Source organism: Symphalangus syndactylus, chromosome 1 (genome assembly GCF_028878055.3).
Source record: "Symphalangus syndactylus isolate Jambi chromosome 1, NHGRI_mSymSyn1-v2.1_pri, whole genome shotgun sequence".
Lineage (NCBI taxonomy): Eukaryota > Metazoa > Chordata > Mammalia > Primates > Hylobatidae > Symphalangus > Symphalangus syndactylus.
In genome coordinates, this window is record NC_072423.2 from 120,399,034 (window position 1) to 120,418,594 (window position 19,561).

General features: G+C 46.1%; 1 protein-coding gene across 1 annotated transcript; it reads right to left on the reverse strand.

Moving 5' to 3' along the window:
* Nucleotides 1-1,353: 1,353 nt before the first annotated feature.
* ZNF619 (zinc finger protein 619) lies at nt 1,354-18,779 on the reverse strand. Its single transcript, XM_055281745.2, is given in 6 exon segments — nt 1,354-7,147; nt 7,150-7,275; nt 11,420-11,533; nt 12,108-12,261; nt 18,071-18,156; nt 18,716-18,779. Coding segments are annotated over 5 exon segments (1,725 nt in total). The 5' UTR covers nt 18,095-18,156; nt 18,716-18,779; the 3' UTR covers nt 1,354-5,840.
* Nucleotides 18,780-19,561: the final 782 nt, after the last annotated feature.

A 19,561-nucleotide genomic window follows, 5' to 3' on the forward strand; every position in this document is an offset into this window, starting at 1 on the left:
TATAGTGGCTTGGTCTCACAACTCAACTCTAGCATAGCATCACATGATGCTTAGCATTATCCTTTTTTAAATTAAATTAAATTTTTAAAAATTATTTTTAGTAGAAACACAGTTTTCCTATGTTGCCCAGGCTGGTCTTGAATTCCTGATTTCAAGTGATACTCCTACCTTGGCCTCCCAAAGTATTGGGATTACAGGTGTGAGCCACCACACCTAGCTACAAACTTCCTTAACTTAAACATTCCTTTCTGGTAACTCCAAGTTCTTAGACCACACTTTGTTCTTCTAAACAATTACAAATTAAATAATCTCTGGCCCCGCACGGTGGCTCATGCGTGTAATCTTAGCACAAGGCTGTAATCCCAGCACGTTGGGAGGCTGGGGCGGGCGGATCACTTGAGGTGGGGAGTTCGAGACACACCCGGCCAACATGGTGAAACCCTGTCTCAACTCAATCGCGCCACTGCATTCCAGCCTGGGCAACAAAGCAAGACTCTGTCTCAAAAAAAAAAAAAAAAAAAGAATCTCTGAACCCAACTATGACCTGTATTCTCCTGCTTCAAGATATCTTGCCTTTTGGGACCAAACCAGTGTATAACCTCCATGTATTGATTGACGGCTTTTTGTGTAGCTTCTGCTTCCCTGAAATGTATAAAACAGAGTTACATTCTGACTGCCTCAGGACGACTTACTCAAGGTTTCCTGGGTTTGTGTTTTCTCCAGGCCATGGTCACTCACATTGGCTCAGGTTAAACGTCTCAAATATTTTTCATAGTTTGTTTTTTTGCATTAAGTGCTGGGATTACAGGCATGAGCCACCGCGCCCGGCCACAAAGGTAAAAAACCTTTGTTTTTTAAAAAACACTACATTTAAAAAAAAAACAAAAACCTTTGTGGCCGGGTGCGGTGGCTCATGCCTGTAATCCCAGCACTTTGGGAGGCTGAGGCGGGCAGATCACCTGACGTCGGGAGTTTGAGACCAGGCTGACTGACATGGAGAAACCCCATCTCTACTAAAAATACAAAATTAGCCGGGCATGGTGGTGCATGCCTGTAGTCCCAGCTACTAGGGAGGTTGAGGCAAGAGAATTATTTCAACCTGGGAGGCGAAGGTTGTGGTGAGCCGAGATCGTGCCATTGCACTCCAGCCTGGGCAACAAGAGTGAAACTTCATCTCAAAAAATAATAAATAAATAAATAAACAAACCTTTGGATGTAGTTATACTGTCCTGAGGCAGTGATTCTGAGAAGGGTCAGTCTCTAGGCAGTAGGCCAAACCAGTGAGATCATAATGTCTGGTAAGATCAGTGTCAGTCTGTTTTCTGTTGCTATAACAGAATATCACAGATTGGGTAATTTATAAAGAAAAGAAGTTTATTTAGCTCATGGTTCTGAGGGCTGGGAACTGTGGAGGGGCCATATCTGGCCTTCTTGCTGTGTCATAACATGATGGAAAGCATCACATGGCAAGATGGCAAAAGCATGCATGTCAACTCAGGTCTCCCTTCCTCTTCTTATAAAGCCATCAGTCCCATCATAGGGGCCCCAAGCTGATAACTGTGTCTAGTTCTAATCATCTCTTAAAAGCCCTACCTCTTAATACTGTTACAATGGGGGGATTAAGTTTCTTTCTTTCTTTTTTTTTGAGACAGAGTCTCACTCTGTTGCCCAGGTTGGAGTGCAGTGGCGTGATATCAGCTCACTGTAACCTCTCCCTCCTGGGTTTAAGCGATTCTCCTCCATCTGCCTCCTGAGTAGCTGGGATTACAGGCACCTGCTACCACACCTGGCTAATTTTTGTATTTGTAACAGAGATAGAGTGTCATCAAATTGGCCAGGCTGGTCTTGAACTCCTGACCTCCCAAAGTGTTGGGAATACAGGCGTGAGCCACCGTGCTCAGCGGGGATTAAGTTCCAACGTGAGTTTTGGTGGGGACATTTAAACCCTAGCATTCTGCCCCTGCCAACTGACTCCAAACTCATGACCTTCTCACATACAAAATGCACTCATTCTATCCTACTGGCCCCAAAAGTCTTAATTCACTTAGCTATCAACTCAAACAGTCCAGAGTGTCATCTGAATCTGATATGGGCATAACTCAAGGGATGATTCCTCCCGAAGTGATTTCTCTCCACTTGTAAACCTGTGAAGTCAAAACAAGTTATCTACTTCCAAAATACAATAGTGAAACGGGCATAAGATAGACATTCCCATTCCAATGGGGGAAACAGGCAAGAAAAAAAGGGGTAACTGGTCCCAAGTAAGTTTAAAACCCAGCCAAAAAAAAAAAAGCCATTAAATCTTAAAACTTCAGAATGCTCTTTCAGTCCATGTGCAATCTTCTGGACACACTCAGAAGTTTGGGCCTCCAAAGCCTCAGGCAGCCCCACCCCTGTGGCTTTGCTGGGCTGGGTCCATACTTCAGCTCTCTGAGGTCGGAGTCTCATGACCACAGCTCTCCCAGGCTGGTATTGCCCATTAGTAGCTCTATAGTTTGGGGGTGTTGGTGGCAGTCTTCTAGGCTGTGAGTTTTCCAAATCTTTCCACTCTACTTCCCTTTCAATTGTAAGTTGTCTTTAAATAATCTCTTTCCTCTTATTTTACTGTAAGCAGTTCAAACTAGCCATGCAATAGCCTATATGCTTTTGCTGCTTAGACATTTCTTCCATCAGATATTCTAGTTCATCAGTCTTAAATTCTGCCTTCCATAAAGCCTGGCACAGGCACAGCTCAACCAAATTCTTTGCTACTTTGTAACAAGGATGGCCTTTGCTCCAGTTTCCAATACCATTTTATTCAGTTCCATCTGAGACTTCATCAGAATGGCCTTTACTGTCCATATTTATATCAACATTCTTGTCATGATCACCTAAGTACAGCTGACCCTGGAACAACTCAGGGGTTATGGGCACCAACCCCCATGCCATGTATAACTTTTAACTCCCCAAAAATGTAACTACTAATAGTCTACTGTTGACCACAGCCTTACTGAAACATAGTCGATTAACACATATTTTTTGTTATACGTATTAACACTATATTCTTATAATAAAGCTAGAGAAAATATTAAGAAAATCATAAGAGAAATTATATTTAGTAAATATAATTCACTATATTATATGAATCATCATAAAGGTCTGTATCCTTGTCATTTTGTTAAGCAGGCTGAGAAGGGGAGAGGAGGGGGACTGGTCTTGCCATCTCAGGGGTGACAGAGGCAGAAGAAAGTCCGTAAGTGGACCCACACAGTTGAAACCCAAGTTGTTCAAGGACCTACTGTAATCTCTAAGAAGATTCAGACTTTCCCTAGTCTTCTCTTCTAAGCCTTGGCCAAAATCACCCTTAATGCTCCATTAGATAATACAGGCTTTGTCTGACCTGATCTTCCAAATTTTTCAAGCCTCTACCCATTACTCAGTTCCAAAGCCACTTCTACATTTTTTTTTCTTTTTTTTTTTGAGACGGAGTCTCGCTCTGTCGCCCAGGCTGGAGTGCAGTGGCGCGACCTCGGCTCACTGCATGCTCCGCCTCCCGGGTTCACGCCATTCTCCTGCCTCAGCCTCCCGAGTAGCTGGGACTACAGGTGCCTGCCACTGCGCCCGGCTAATTTTTTGTATTTTTAGTAGAGACAGGGTTTCACCGTGTTAGCCAGGATGGTCTCAATCTCCTGACCTCGTGATCCGCCCGTCTCGGCCTCCCAAAGTGCTGGGATTACAGGCGTGAGCCACCGTGCCCGGCCCACTTCTACATTTTTATGTAAATGTCAGAGCAGCAAACCTACTTATGGCTACCAATATTCTGTCTTGTTACATTTTGTGTGGCTCTAACTGAATACCATAGACTGGGTAATTGATACAGAATAGAGGTTTATTTAGTTTACAGTTCTGAAGGCTGAGAAGTCCAATATAAAGGTGTAGGCATCTGGTGAGGGCTTACTTGCTGCATCATGACATGGCAGGAGGCATAAAAAGGCAAGACAGAGCAAGCATGTGTCCCAGTTCGGGTTGTTCTTCCTCTCCTCATAAAGCCACCAGTCCCAACATGGAGGCTCCATCCTGATGAACTTGGCTAATCCTAATCACCTCTTAAAGACTCCCCCACCCAGTACTGTTACAATGGGGATTAAGTTTCAACATAAATTTTGCTGGGGATATTCAAATGATAGCAATCTGCACACTGAAAACATTTCTCGGTGTCACCAAAACAGATCTTTATAAAATTAATTTAAAAGTGCCACCAATAAAATTCAGATTTAATCATAGGGAAATCTGGAGTAGGTGTGAGAACATATCCAAGGGCCTGCATAGTAACTCATCAGGAATGGACTCACTTCTGAGGAACAACAAGTCATGGTCAGGTTTCTCTTCTTTGCCTCTGGTGCTCACCAGTGTGATGCCAACAAGTTCCATCCATGTACAGCTTTAGAGATTACTATACTCAGGCATCTACCCTAAAGGGTACAAGTCCAAGTCACTTTTTGTACCTACATATATGAGTGGGTACTTAAATTCAACAGATATGAAAAGCAATAGAGGCTGGACATGGTGGCTCATGCCTGTAATCCCAGCACTTTGGGAGGCTGAAGTGGGAGGATCATTTGAATCCAGGAGTTTGAGACGAGCCTGGGCAACATGGCAAAACTCTTGTCTCTGCAAAAAATACAAAAATTAGCTGGGTGTGGTGGCGTATGCCCCCAGGGCTCAAGCAATTCTCCCACCTCAGCCCTCTGAGAAGCCGGGAGACTGCACTATCTCCCAGCTTCTTGGGAAGCTGAGGTGGGAGGATTGCTTGAGCCCCGAAGGTCAACACTGCACTGATCCATGATCACACCATTGCACTCCAGCCTGGATGACAGAGCAAGAATCTGTCTCAAAAACAAAGGAAAATGAAAACAGAGAAGGAACCCAAATTGAAAAACCATATCCCCTTCCAATAAAGCTCAAAGACATAATTTTACATTATTGCTATCAATGCCAACTCATCACTTTATTATCCTTTTGCATAAACAGGACCCTCATAATTTTTTATACTATCAAGGTAATAAAAAATTCCAAGTCTTAAATTCTTTCAGTGAGCCTTGCCCCTGGTCCACCAAATGGCCCTCCTTAACTCCTGAAAGCAGGCCAGATGCAGTGGCTCATGCCTGTAATCCCAGCACTTTGGGAGACTGAGGCAGGTGAATCACCTGAGGTCAGGATTTTGAGACCAGCCTGGCCAACATGGTGAAACCCTGTCTCTACTAAAAATACAAAATTAGCGGGGTGTGGTGGTGCATGCCTGTGGTCCCAGCTACTCGGGAGGCTGAGGCATGAGAATCACTTGAACCCTGGAGGCGGGGGTTGCAGTGAGCCAAGATCGCACCATTGCAAACAGCCTGGGCAACAAGAGTGAAACTCTGGCCCCAAAAAAAAAAAAAAAAAAAAAAAAAACTCCTGAAAGCAATCACTGGACACTTTATCTGATTATGTTCTCCCACAGGTTTTGTATTTCTCCTAGTCTCTAATTATAATGCCCCATCTCATCATAATCATAATGTCATATGCCCTAAACCCCAAAATGTTCTGCAAACTCTTCCAACTCCAGTAGCCCCAGAAGAGAGATGCAGACTGATAATACAGCCCAAATGTGGACACGATAAAGAATAAGTACTGCCATTTCCTACCCGAGGGATAAAAGAAACTAATCAAACATGGTCCTTAAGTGTGAGAATTTAAAATGAAGTTAGGAAAACAATAACAACTCATACAAGACAAGACCAGAGGAATATCAATAGACACAATCAGGAGACCACTGGAATCCCTAACTTGAGGTGCAAAGGATATTGAGGACGTGACGGGGCTTACAGGGAGTGAGACAAAGGATTCGTGCTATGAGGGGATGACTTCCCAGGAAAAGCGAGATCCTGAAAAAAATGTACTATTTGGACAGGTGAAGGGCTGGCCTTTTCAGATGAGGGAAGCAGCAGGAAGAAAGGCACAGAGGGAGGAAGTACCACTGCATGTGAAGAAGATAAGGGAGGCCCTGGTGGGGTTGGGGCAGAGCAGGTATGTTGGGGAGGCAGAGGAGAGAGGATGGAGGAGGGACAGTAGGGCTTAACTGCGGATAGCCCTGTTCCATTGATGAGTTTCTTCCTAGTATGCCACTTCTGATGCTGAATGAAACTTGCATTCCATCTGAAGGCTTTCCCGCACTCCTTACACTCATAAGGTTTCTCCCCAGTGTGAACTCGCTGATGCTGAACCAGAGTGATCTTTTGACTGAATGTCTTCCCACATTCCTGGCATTCATAGGGTTTCTCCCCAGTGTGGATTCTCTGATGCACTACAAAGCGGGAGCTACAACTGAAAGTTTTCCAACATTCATTACATTTGTAGAGTTGTTCCCCAGTGTGGAACCTCTGGTGCTGAAGAAATACCGAACTGCGGTGGAAGGCCTTGCCACACTCTTTACATTCATAAGGTTTCTCCCCAGTGTGGATTCTCTGATGCTGAATCAGAACTGAATTAGAACTCAAACTCTTCCCACACTCCTTACATTCATAGGGCTTCTCCCCAGTGTGAATTCGTTCATGGATGATGCAGTCATAGCTACACCTGAAGGCTTTCCCACATTCCTTACATGTAAAGGGCTTCTCCCCAGTATGGATTCTCTGATGCCGAATCAGTTTTGAATTATAGCTGAAGGTTTTACCACAGTCAGTACATTCATAGGGCCTCTGTCCACCATGGAGCTTCTGATGCTGAAGAAGGTGGGAATTTTGACCGAAGGCTTGTCCACATTCCTCACATGAGTATGGTTTCTCTCCAGTGTGGATTTTCTGATGCCGTGACAGTTTTGAGTTATATCTGAAGGTTTTCCCACATTCTTTGCATGTGTAGGGCTTCTCATTAGTGTGAATTCTCTGATGCTGGTGAAAGTCTGAATGTGGGTTGTAGTAACTGCCACACTCACCACATTTATAAAACACCTGTTCTTTGGCAAAGCCCTGCTTTGTAATGAGATGTGTGCTAACACTACTTTCTTCCAATTTCCTGGCTATCTCCTCCCTTTCAATGGTGGAAGATTCATGATCCTGGACTGTCAAATCTGTGTAATCCCCTGTCTTTGTTTTCTTCCCTGTATCATGTAGCTGTGACTTCTCTAACCGTCCTTGAAGTCAGGGTGCTGGGGAACGTCCATCAGCAGTCCCTCCACTATCAGTCTGTGGGACTCTGATTCTTTAGAAATGTTTAGCTGTGCAGTTTGTTCCTCATTCTTAGTCTTGGTTTTACTACCTAGCATGATAAAAAGAAAACACAAGAGTCCCTTATTTATTCCAGAAGGGAAAAGGATTAATCAGTATCAGCTTGCCCTAGACACATGAATTTTTTTTTTTTTTTTTTTTTTTGAGTGGAGTTTCACTCTTGTTGCCCAGGCTGGAGTGCAATGGCATGATCTCGGCTCACCACAACCTCCACATCCCAGATTCAAGTGATTCTCCTACCTCAGCCTCCCAAGTAGCTGGGATTACAGGCATGCGCCACCACACCCAGCTAATTTTTTGTATTTTTTGTAGAGACGGGGTTTCTCCATGTTGTTCAGACTGGTCACGAACTCCTGACCTCAGGTGATCTGCCCACCTCAGCCTCCCAAAGTGCTGGGATTACAGGTGTGAGCCATCACGCCCACTAGAAACATGAATTTTTTGAGAGAGACCCAGCCACCTGATGGTACCTCAAAGGGAAAGTAAACAAACTGGAGGTTGAGAAGGTAAGCAATCCCATATGGATGACAAAAACAGTGTGGATGGCAGAAACTATTAATTGAGGTAAATGGTTAAAGAAAAATGGGAATGGGGTGAAGTTGCAGGAAGGAGAAGCAATGAAGAAAAGTAGAGGAAGCCAAAGGTGAGAAAAGCAATATCTAAACCAGAGAAGAGAAAGATGGGTAGGCAGCTCTAGCACCACATAGTATCCAGAGGGCTGGGAGGTACTGTCTACAACAGTGGATCTCAAAGTCCAATCAAGGCATAAAACCTGTCAAAATACTTTAAAATATTCCGCAGTTTTTAAAGAAATGTTCTCTAGTTCTCTATCACAAGCCTGGCTGGACAGAAAGCAGTTTGTAACACTGCTGTTTACAAAGGGTTCATGAGAAGACCACATTTTTAAAACCCAAGTGCTGTCTTTTGAGAGACTGACCTTTGAAAGGAAAAAAGGCCCAGCCAAGAACCTGCCCATAATGGAGATGGCAATTGGAGCGGGGGTATGGGGATCATGCTTTCACTGGTAGCACCGCAACATAGAAACCTTTTTTCCCTGTCAAGCACCAAAGATCTTACAAATGAAACTTTCATCTTAGTGTTTTTTTGAGGCTTGTTGACCATGACTCACATTTTGGATCCTAAAACAATACAGACATGCTCACACACACACACACACACACACACACACACACACACAGCTGAAATCAAAATAAAACAATGTCCTTATTAAGAGTGATGTAGTCACCCCAGGCGCAGTGGCTCATGCCTGTAATCCCAGCACTTTGGGAGGCCGAGGCAGGTGGATCACCTGAGGTCAGGAGTTCGAGATCAGCCTGTCCAACTGGCAAAACCCCATCTCTACTAAAAATACAAAAAATTAGCCGGGTGTGGTGGCAGGCACCTGTAATCCCAGCTACTCATGAGGCTGAGGCATGAGAATCGGTTGAACCCAGGAGGCAGAGATTACAGTGAGCCAACATTGTGCCACTGTGCTCCAGCCTGGGGGATAGAGCGAGATTCTGTTTCCAAAAAAAAAAAAAAAAAAAAAAAAAAATAGTGATGCATTCACAATCGACTTTATACTACTTTAGTCTTTATCTACACCTAATACAATGTAGTCTAATTTTTAAATGCTGGTAACAGCTCATTGATGAGTTGCAACCCAGAGTTTAAAGAATATGGTTCTAGATTTTCAAGAACAGTGGTCTCAAATGGTGGTCCCTGGACCAGTATCACCTGGGAACTTGTTAGATATGCAAATTAATGGGGCTGGGTTTGGTGGTGTGTGCCAGTAGTCCCATCTAATTAGGGGGCAGAGGTGAAAGAATCACTTGAGCCCAGGAATTTGAGACTGGCCTAGGCAAAATATCAAGACCCTATCTTGAAAAAAAAGAAAAAGAAATGCAAATTCTCAGCCCCACACCAGTCTACTGAATTCGAATCTCTGGAGGTGGCACCTGGCAATCTGTGTTTTAACAAGCTCGCAAGTAATTCTGATACATACCAGAGTTTGAAATTTACTAATCTATAAACTACAAAAAACAGATTGAGACTGCTCTTTTCATTGTTTAAGGCTGCACTTTCCTAAAAGGTGGCCACTAGCCACATGCGGCTATTTAAATGTAAATTAATTAAAACGGAATAAAATTAAAAACTCAGTTCCCCAGTTGCACTAGGCACACTTCAGGTGTTCATGTGATTCATCTGGCAGGCTAAATAAACAATGTACACCTGTGGCAAGGGGGAAACACTAACAACTGCAGGAAGGATACTGGGAAAGCCCCCAGATGATCTGAAACGCTGAAATCAATTTAAGGCATTGATTAAGGCAAAGTGGGGGAATTAGAAAGGAGTATTTGCCTTACAGAGGCTCTGAATAGCATAAAAGATTGACAGAATATGATAACAGAGCCCATAGAATGAAGAAAGCTATATACCAAATCTCTGATTGGTCTTTACATTTAACTCAATTCAGTATCTTTCAAAAAAGAAAACCATTCATTCCCAATACATAAACAAGCTTTCTTTCAAAAGCTAATGTAAAATTCAGTGTTTATGAATTTAGAAAAATTCCATTTACATATATAGTTTTATACACACACACACACACACACACACAAAATGTTCTTATAAAAACAAGTTCTAGCTGGGCGCGGTGGCTCACGCCTGTAATCCCAGCACTTGGGGAGGCTGAGGCGGGAGAATCACTTGAGGTCAGAAGTTCAAGACGAACCTGGGCAACATGGTGAAACCCTGTCTCTACTAAAACTACAAAAATTAGCCGGGTGTGGTGGCGGGCGCCTGTAATCCCAGCTACTTGGGAGGCTGCAGCCGGAGAATCGCTTGAACCTGGGAGGCAGAGGTTGTTGCAGTGAGCCGAAATAGTGCCACTGCACTCCAGCCTGAGTGACAGAGCAAGACTCTGTCTCAAAAAATAAATAGGCCAAGTGCGGTGGCTCACGCCTGTAATCCCAGCACTTTGGGAGGCTGAGGTGGGTGGATCAACTGAGGCTGGGAGTTCGAGACCAGCCTGACCAACATGGAGAAACCCTGTCTCTACTAAAAATACAAAGTTAGCTGGGTGTGGTGACACATGCCTATAATCCCAGCTACTTGGGAGGTTGAGGCAGGAGAATCACTTGAACCTGGAAGGCAGAGGTTGCGGTGAGTGAAGATCACGCCATTGCACTCCAGCCTGGGCCACAAGAGTGAAACTCTGTCTCAAAAAGTAAACAAACAAACAAATAAATAAATAAATTTATTTTTAAAAAACCAAGTGCTTGGCCAGGCGTGGTGCCTCACACCTGTAATCCCAGCACTTTGGGAGGCCGAGGGTGGGGCGGATCACGAGGGCAGGAGTTAGAGACCAGCCTGGCCAACACAGTGAAACCCCATCTCTACTAAAAATACAAAAATTGGCCAGGCGTGGTGGCACACGCATGTAGTCCCAGCTACTCAGGAGGCTGAGGGAGGAGAAACACTTCAACTCAGGAGGCGGAGGTTGTGGTGAGCCACAACTGTGCCACTGCACTCCAGCCTAGGCAACAGAGCGAGACTACATCTCAAAAAAAAAAAAAAACAAAAAACAAAAACCAAGTTCTTACTATATTGTGTTTATATTCCTGAACTGACCAACCAAAGGAAGCCTGTTTGAAATCTTTTGTTTTTTAGAGATAGGGTTTCACTCTGTCACCCAGGCTGGAGTGGAATGGTGTGATCCTAGCTTACTACAACCTCAAACTCCTGGCTCAAGGGATCCTCCAGCCTCAGCCTCCTGAGTAGCTGGCACTATAGGCACATGCCACCATGCCCAGCTAATTTATTTATTTATTGTAGTGACAGGGTCTTGCTATGTTACTCAGGCTGGTCTTGAACTCTTGGCCTCAAGCAGCCTCCCACCTTGGCCTCCCAAAGTGCTGGGATATAGGTGTAAGCCACCACATCCAGCCTGAAATCCTTTAGCTTTACAAAGAAAAATGGCAGAAATAAAATGGTGGGATTTGTCTTTTCTAGTTTGGGAATGAAGTTCTGGTAAGCAACACTTCTTTGAATAAGAGTGACTATTTTAATCCCCACAACCATCATATGACAAGGAAAAACGTTTTTCATGCTAAATTGTTAAAAGAAAGGAGGAGGCAAAGCTGGAAAGGAGGATGGTAGGCTCTCCTGCTCACCTGTGCACATGCCTCTCAGGGCCTCTCCCCCAGCAAGTGTCCAGGGATCTGGACCCCATGCTGCTTCTCCTTGCTCCAGCTGGAATATCAGATCTGGTTTGGGGAATGGAAATGCTGCCAGAGGAGAAAGAAAAGGAACATGAAGCTGAAGAGAATCAACATTGACCTCCCTCAGACTACTCTCTGCTTTGCCAGATGAAAATAGAAGAGGATGGCCCAGGAGACTAAGTGAAGTCAGGGAGGAGTGAATCTGCAGAATCTAAGGAAGGGCTGGATGCTTACTCTGGCCTCTAAGAGGACAGAATGCTCCCATAGTCACTGGGGGGGGTGTACAGGAGGGCCCTACAGGACTCACACATAGGCAATAGGGCCAAGATCATCTCCAGGGAACTGGAAGATGGAAGGAATGAAGACAGTGCACCAGGAACCTTCTCAGTTCTCTCTGTACCCAGAGGAAAGCCCCCTGCAGTTGGGTCTCCATTAGGAGTCAGGGAAGAGAAAAGTCCTGTTAAACACCAAAGTGAACCCAGCTCTTTCTCCATCCAGCTACCCCTGGCACTGGGGATTAGGGAGCTGAGCCCATAGGGCATCAATTCTGATGGTATTAAAGAGATCATAGTTCTGCTAAGGAGGAATCTAGGAGCCCCCAAAGGCAGAAGCTGAGTTTCAGAGAGGAAGGAGGACTTACACAAGGAAGTCACATTTTCATAATTCTCCAGCATCACCTCCCTGTATAGGGCCCTCTGCTTAAGGTGCAGGCTGGCCCATTCATTCTGGGTGAAGTACACAGCCACATCCTCAAAGGTTACTGGCTCCTGAAACAACAGGTTCTTGCTCAAGCCCTGCACAAGAACAGAGGGAGAGGCCTGAATTCTAGGAAACGGATAAATTTACTGGAATCCATGGCACTGAGCCCCATGGAAGGTTTGTACTGGTAAGGAGAGCCACACAGGACCCCAGCAGGGGCAGCCCCGAGCCAGCATTCCAGCTTTCCATGTGCATACCTCTGGGGCCCTAATATTATCATCCTAAGTATACAGCCCAGCACCTGCTGTTCTCTGCCTGGTGATCATGTCAACCCATGTCTGGTTCCACAGGCCAGGTATATTTTTCTGGCATGCTTTATAAATCGACCACAGCAGATAACTGTCTTTCACCCTGCCTCCATCCATCCTGAAGCACCTATCAGGGCCCTCCACCCAGCTTCTTTCTGGTCTTCCTCCTCTACATCTTCTGCTACAGACAGAGGAGTGATTTCATGGGGATAAAGTTCCTTTCATCCTGGATATTTCTCCTCTTTCTATCATCTTGCCTTATCAGAAGCTATTATTAGTTCTCCCTTGAAGGTGATGTGCAGTGTTACTTCTTTGTCTCCTAACACACTTCACTCCAGGACAGGATGGCAATCTCCCATCCTTCTGCAGAGATCTGCCCACTGATCACCTAAGCTCTGTCTGACCTGCCAATGCTGTCCTCTTCACTATGTGTCTCTCTCTTTCTGCTTCCCACTAAAACCACCTCCAGCTTCTCAGGGAAGAAGGAAACCATCACAGGTTGTTTAAAGCTTTGTCCTGTGTCAGTTACTTTTAAATCAATTTGCTCAATCATTATAGCACATCTGTGAAATAAGAATTATTATTTCCACTTTCAGATGATGTGAATCAGCAATATTAAGCCCTTTGAAATAGATTAAAAGGAGTCCTCTTTGAGTATTTATTACAAGGTTGTATAAGGAAGCAAAAAGTTCAAAATGAACTGACCACTACTTTTATATAAATTAGTCCCACTATAACATCTATCTCTGACTCACACTGTAGTCTTTCTCAGTTCATCATGTCAACAACCTTCTCTTTGTACTTAAGTCTCTTCTGAGTGAAGAAACCTAACACAGAAGTACTAGCAGATTTGGGCTGGGCACGGTGGCTCATGCCTGTAATCCCAGCACTTTGGGAGGCCAAGACAGGCAGATCGTGAGGTCAGGAGATCAAGACCATCCTGGCTAACATGGTGAAACCTCGTCTCTACTAAAAATACACAAAAAATTAACCAGGCATGGTGGCGGGCACCTGTAGTCCCAGCTTCTTGGGAGGCTGAGGCTGGAGAATGGTGTGAACCTGGGAGGCAGAGCTTGCAGTGAGCCGAGATTGCACCACTGCACTCCAGCCTGGGCGACACAGCAAGACTCTGTCTCAAAAAAAAAAAAAAAAAAAAAAGTACTAGAGGATTTGCAGTCATCATTGTAAAAATTGGTTTGGGCAAAAATCATCAATGGATGCTAAATCTGGAAGGAAATTTTGATGAGAAGCAGAATATTTGCATGATCTTAAATGTCTCCTCATAGATTGCTTATTAGTTATAAGAGGAAAACAGTAACTATACAGTAATCAGATTACCCCTTAGCCAGAAAGTTCAAATGTGGCTGGCATGACTGAGGAACTTCAATTGATTTTAATTTAAATAGGCACATGTAGCTAGGAGGTACCTTCCTGGACAGTGCAGAATAGATACATCTGTTAATACTCTTCTCTCACTTCCTTCAGAGTCAACAACTAGCTGGGAATATGGACCTCACCTTTTCTTGACATTATGCTCTACCTTTCCATACCTCTGAAACATCACTCTAATTATCAGCACATTCTTCAGTTCCTTGTTTTCTGAAACACTTAGCTTCTCCAGATCTTCTCTTATCTGTGATCACTCTTCTTCTGTCCTTTACTCGCACTTACTCTTTCTCCATTAAGTGGGGCTATTGACTGTCTTCTATAGGAAGTGGGTTACAGGTGCAGCACAACATAGTGGTAAATGGCACAGATGTTAAGGCTGTGGCTCTCAACATGGGGGCAATTCTGTCCCCCAGGGAATATGTGGCAATGTCTGGAGACATTTTTAGTTGTCACAACTGCAGTGTGGTGGTAATGGTAGTGCTACTGGCATCTAGTAGATAGTGGGCCAGGGCTATTTCTGAACATCCTATAATGAACAGGTCATCCCCCAAACAAAGAATTATCTGGCCCAAATGTAAATGATGCCAAGGTTGAAAAACCCTGCTCTAAGCTAGACTCCCTAGGTTCAAATAGTATCTCTAATACTCATTAGCTGTCAACTTTGGATGAGACAATTAAACTTTCTTTTTTTTTTTTTTTTTTTTTTTTGAGAAGGAGTCTCGCTCTTTCACCCAGGCTGGAGTGCAGTGGCGCGATCTTGGCTCACTGCAGGCTCCGTCCCCCGGGGTTCACGCCATTCTCCTGCCTCAGCCTCTCCGAGTAGCTGGGACTACAGGCGCCCACCACCACGCCCGGCTAATTTTTTTTTGTATTTTTAGTAGAGATGGGGTTTCACCGTGGTCTCGATCTCCTGACCTCGTGATCCGCCCACCTCGGCCTCCCACAGTGCTGGGATTACAAGCGTGAGCCACCGCGCCCGGCCGACAATTAAACTTTCTTTTTTTTTTTTTTTTTTTTAATTAATTTTTTTTGCACACAAAAACAATAAACATTTTCTAAAAATACATACAAACAAAAAGATGCATATCAAACATATTAGGAAGGTTGCATATGGGAAGTCGGGGAATAGAAATGGGGGGTGGGAGTTAAAATAAATGAGAGAGGGACTTTATATGGATCAGTGATAATAACTCAATCTTCTATTTGACAAAGAAGAGGGAGAAGGAAGAGGAAGAAAAAGAAAGTGGGATAAAGGATCAGAAAGGGAGGAAAATAGAAAAAATTAGAGTATGACTCCAGGGTAGACCTGTTTTGTTGTCACTGAGTTGGTTGGTTGGTTTGTCTGTTGTATTTTTCATGTTTCGCCAAGTTGGCCAGACTGGTCTCGAACTCCTAGCCCGAAGTGATCAACCCGCCTCGCCCCCCAGAGTGCCGGGACCACAGGCGTGAGCCACCACGTCCAGCCCCCACATTGCTTCTGGCCTCCGTGGTAGACCTCCCAGACGGGGCGGCCAGGCAGAGACGCTCCTCACTTCTTCCCAGACGATAGGTGGCCGGGCAGAGGCGCTCCTCACCTCCCAGACGATGGGTGGCCCGGCAGAGGCGCTCCTCACCTCCCAGACGATGGGTGGCCGGGCAGAGGCGCTCCTCACCTCCCAGACGATGGGTGGCCGGGCAGAGGCGCTCCTCACCTCCCAGACGATGGGTGGCCGGGCAGAGGCGCTCCTCACTTCTTCCCGGACGGGGCGGCCGGGCAGAGGCGCTCCTCACTTCTTCCCGGACGGGGCGGCCGGGCAGAGTCGCTCCTCACTTCTTCCCGGACGGGGCGGCCGGGCAGAGGCGCTCCTCACTTCTTCCCGGACGGGGCGGCCGGGCAGAGGCGCTCCTCACTTCTTCCCGGACGGGGCGGCCGGGCAGAGGCGCTCCTCACCTCCCAGACGATGGGTGGCAGGGCAGAGGCCCTCCTCACTTCCCAGATGATGGGTGGCCGGGCAGAGGCGCTCCTCACTTCCCAGACGATGGGTGGCCGGGCAGAGGCGCTCCTCACTTCCCAGACGATGGGTGGCCGGGCAGAGGCGCTCCTCACTTCTTCCCGGACGGGGCGGCCGGGCAGAGGCGCTCCTCACTTCTTCCCGGACGGGGCGGCCGGGCAGAGGCGCTCCTCACTTCCCAGATGATGGGTGGCTGGGCAGAGACGCTCCCCACCTCCCAGACAGGGCGGCGGCCGGGCAGGGGCTGCAATCCTAGCACCCTGGTAGGCCAAGGCAGGCGGCTGGGAGGCAGAGGCTGCCGCGAGGCTAGACCACGCCACCGCACTCCAGCCCGGGTAACACCGAGCACCGGGTGAGCGAGACTCCGTGTGCAGTCTCAGTACCTCGGGAGGCTGAGGCGGGCCGAGCACTCGGCGGCAGGAGCTGGCGACCAGCGTGGCCAAGATGGCGAACGCGTGCCTGTAGGCAAAGGAGAAAGAGCAGGCAGCGGTGGCGCGCGCCGGCAGTCCCAGGCAGTGTGCGCCGTGGGCAGCAGGGAGCTGAGTAGATTGCAGCCTGGGCGAGAGAGAGAGAGAGAGAGAGAGAGAGAGAGAGAGAGAGGAAGGAAGGAAGCAAGCAAGCGACAATTAAACTTTCTATGCCTCAGTTGCCCCCATTTGTAAAACTGGGATAACAATCGTAATTATCTGATAGGACTCTTACAAGGATGGCATAAGTTATTATCTGTAATGCACTAAGATATCACCTGGCACATGATATCATATAAATCTCAGCACTTACTACAACCACAGATGAGATTGGGGGAACTTCCTAGAAGATTCTAAATGACAAATGTTCCTCTTAGAGATTGTAGCAAAGACTGACGTGTGTGTGTACCCCCTTTCTTTCTTAGTATTGGAATCCTAATTTTACTTGAGGTTGCACTCAACCCTGGCAGCCAAGTGGGGCCAATGAAATGCAAGTATAAATATTGTTGGGGACTTATGGGAAGGTTCCTAAAAGAGAGAGGTTCACTTTTTTGGGGCAGCTCCTCTTCTAGCTGGAATGCACACATGACGGCTAGAGATCAAGCACCCACCTTGGACAATAAAGTGGCCTAGAGCAGGTGAGATACTGCTAGAAAGACAGAGCCTGAGGGCATGATAATAGAGGAGCCGCCACACTAGCCCTGGATTGACTCTTGATACTTCTGTATGAGAGAGAAGCCTTTACCTTGTTTAATCCACTGTCATTTGGGGTCCTCTTTGTGGAATCTAATCCTAAGTGATTACTGTACTTCAGGCAAAGCACCAGGAGAGCACAGCATACCCCCACAGCACACTTCCTGACTTGTAGGAATGAATTTTTGCTGAAGTTCTCCAACAGAAGTGGATGGTCCAATATCCACCAAAAGAAGGACACACACATTGTTTTTAAGTCCTTGGGATGAAGCTTTCTCATTACAAGATACATCCATTACATGATAAACTCAGCTTTCTCATTCCATGATCTAGGACACCGGAGAAAAATCCAGTAAAACCATCATCTACCACCAAGAAAACTGGAGGGAAAAGTGCTCCCAATGCTACATGAATTTGTAGCCAAGAAAGGATATAGACTCTCACAGAGGTTAGACTGATGTCTTCGCATTGAGCTAAAGGCACTGGCTTCAGCTCCAAACTCATGATTCCTCCAAAAATACATCTCCCTCATCAATCTACATTTTCCAAATGTTTCCAGTTCTGGCTTCACTGTACCTTAACTGAGTGGTCTGCAGGGTAAACTTCTCCCTTGGAAGTGTCTATTTAACCTCAGAAATGGCTTTTCTTTGTGTACCGTGACGCAGACTAGCACTCCTCAAATTTTAATCTGCCCTTTAATTTTCCAGATCTTGTAAAAATGTAGATTCTGATTCGGGAGATCTGGGGAGGGGGCCTGACATTTTGCCTAATGAGCGCCCTCTGCAATGCAAAAGCTGCTCATCTCCAGGCCCCACTTTCAGTTCTCATGAATGCAGATTCTCACTTTCTAGGATAATTCATTCCTTCTTTTCCAACCTACCTGACCCTCCCAAATTCACCTACTCTCGTTCATCAACTCCCCTCGCATACTGTTTTTACATACTCTATTGAAGGATGTAAAACTAAGCATGAGACTGGCCAAGTCAGGCTACTGGGGCTGTACTGACCTTCCATATCTGTTCTGAGTATGGAAAGCTAAAAGAAAGCTCTGCTCACCTGGAACCACACTGTCTGGAGCATGGCTGATGACCCCTGGCTTCATGCACTGCCCTCTAGGCTTGGAAAAGTAAGAACCTGCGGAGCTAAGAGAACCACAATGAGACTGATCCGGTCTTGTCTCCTACACTTGCCGCCTCTTCCCCTCTGTCTCCTGCCACTAGCACTGCAGATATTTTTGGCACACTAGCTGTTGTCATTCACCCTCTCCACTGATTCATGGGATGCTGCAAATGCTCCCTCTGCATATTCTCCTATAGATCTGCTTGTTGACACCGGAAACTCTAGAAAGAGTATCTGTAAAGCAAGAGTCAAGGACTGCAGTGGATTCGTGGCTGTTTTTTTAAAAAAATTCTTGGCCCCACTATGAATGCATTACTAAGTAGTTTGTATTGAATGCTTCTAGTGTTCATGGCAAAAACCCAAAACAAGTCTCTGGAGAGAAAGTAGGACATAACGGGGACCCCTAAACAAACCACAGCCTGCAGGACAAAATATAAGTGGTGACCTAGCCCCGGGTGACAAAGGTAAGACGCTCAATGTCCCAGCGGGTGATGCTGACCCAAGACCTAACCAGGATCTGAACGCTCCACCCTGGGAAGCAGGAGACCCTATAGTCACAGCTCCCATCCTCCCAATGAATACCGCGACCGGAGGACATCAGGCCAGCTCTTCGGAGCAGGAAGGTCGAGTGCGTCTCTGAAGACTAGCGACTGGGCCCAGGCTCTGGCGGCCGCGCGGGCCCCTCGGCGACCTCTGCAAGGGCCCAAAGCCCGACCTCCAGAACAGGTAGCAGAGTCAGCGAAGCCCGGGAAACTCAACCCGAGCGCTCGCAAGGTGGCCAAGACGGAAGCATTAGCTGGCCGGCCGTCGGTCCCTACAGCCTCTCTAGGAAGCCGGGAGGCTAGCCCTTCTCTATGGTTCCCCCGAAACCAAACTCCCACCCTTCGCTTCCCTTCTCCACAACCGCTCTGCGCCTGGTTTGTTTGTTTTTTAATTTTAATTTTTTCGTGTGTTTTTTGAAACGGGGGTCTCGCTATGTTGCGCAGGTTGTTCTCGAACTCCTGAGCTCAAGCTGTCCGCCCGCCTCGGCCTCCCAAAGTGCTGGGAATACAGGCGTGAGCCACAGCGCCCGGCTGCACCTGTTTTTTTTATTATTTTCTCTTATGTCTTAGTACCCCAACTACATGATAAATTCCTCCATATTTAACAATTAATTTGTAACTTAATTAACTGAACTCCTAACTCCTTACCTAATTTACTTAATTCCTAACTTAACTTTCTAATGAATTTATAGCCCCTGTCTCCCACTTAATGACTGTGACCTAAGACCATGCGGTATGGTGTCTCATTGTCTGCGTTCCTGGCTCCACTCTGCATGGACTTGCTCAAGTTATACTTAAATCGTTGCCTCAATTTATCAATTGAGAATGGTAAAAGTTTGTAATTTATAAATTCAGTGGATTAACTGAGTCAATTCATGCAACAGTT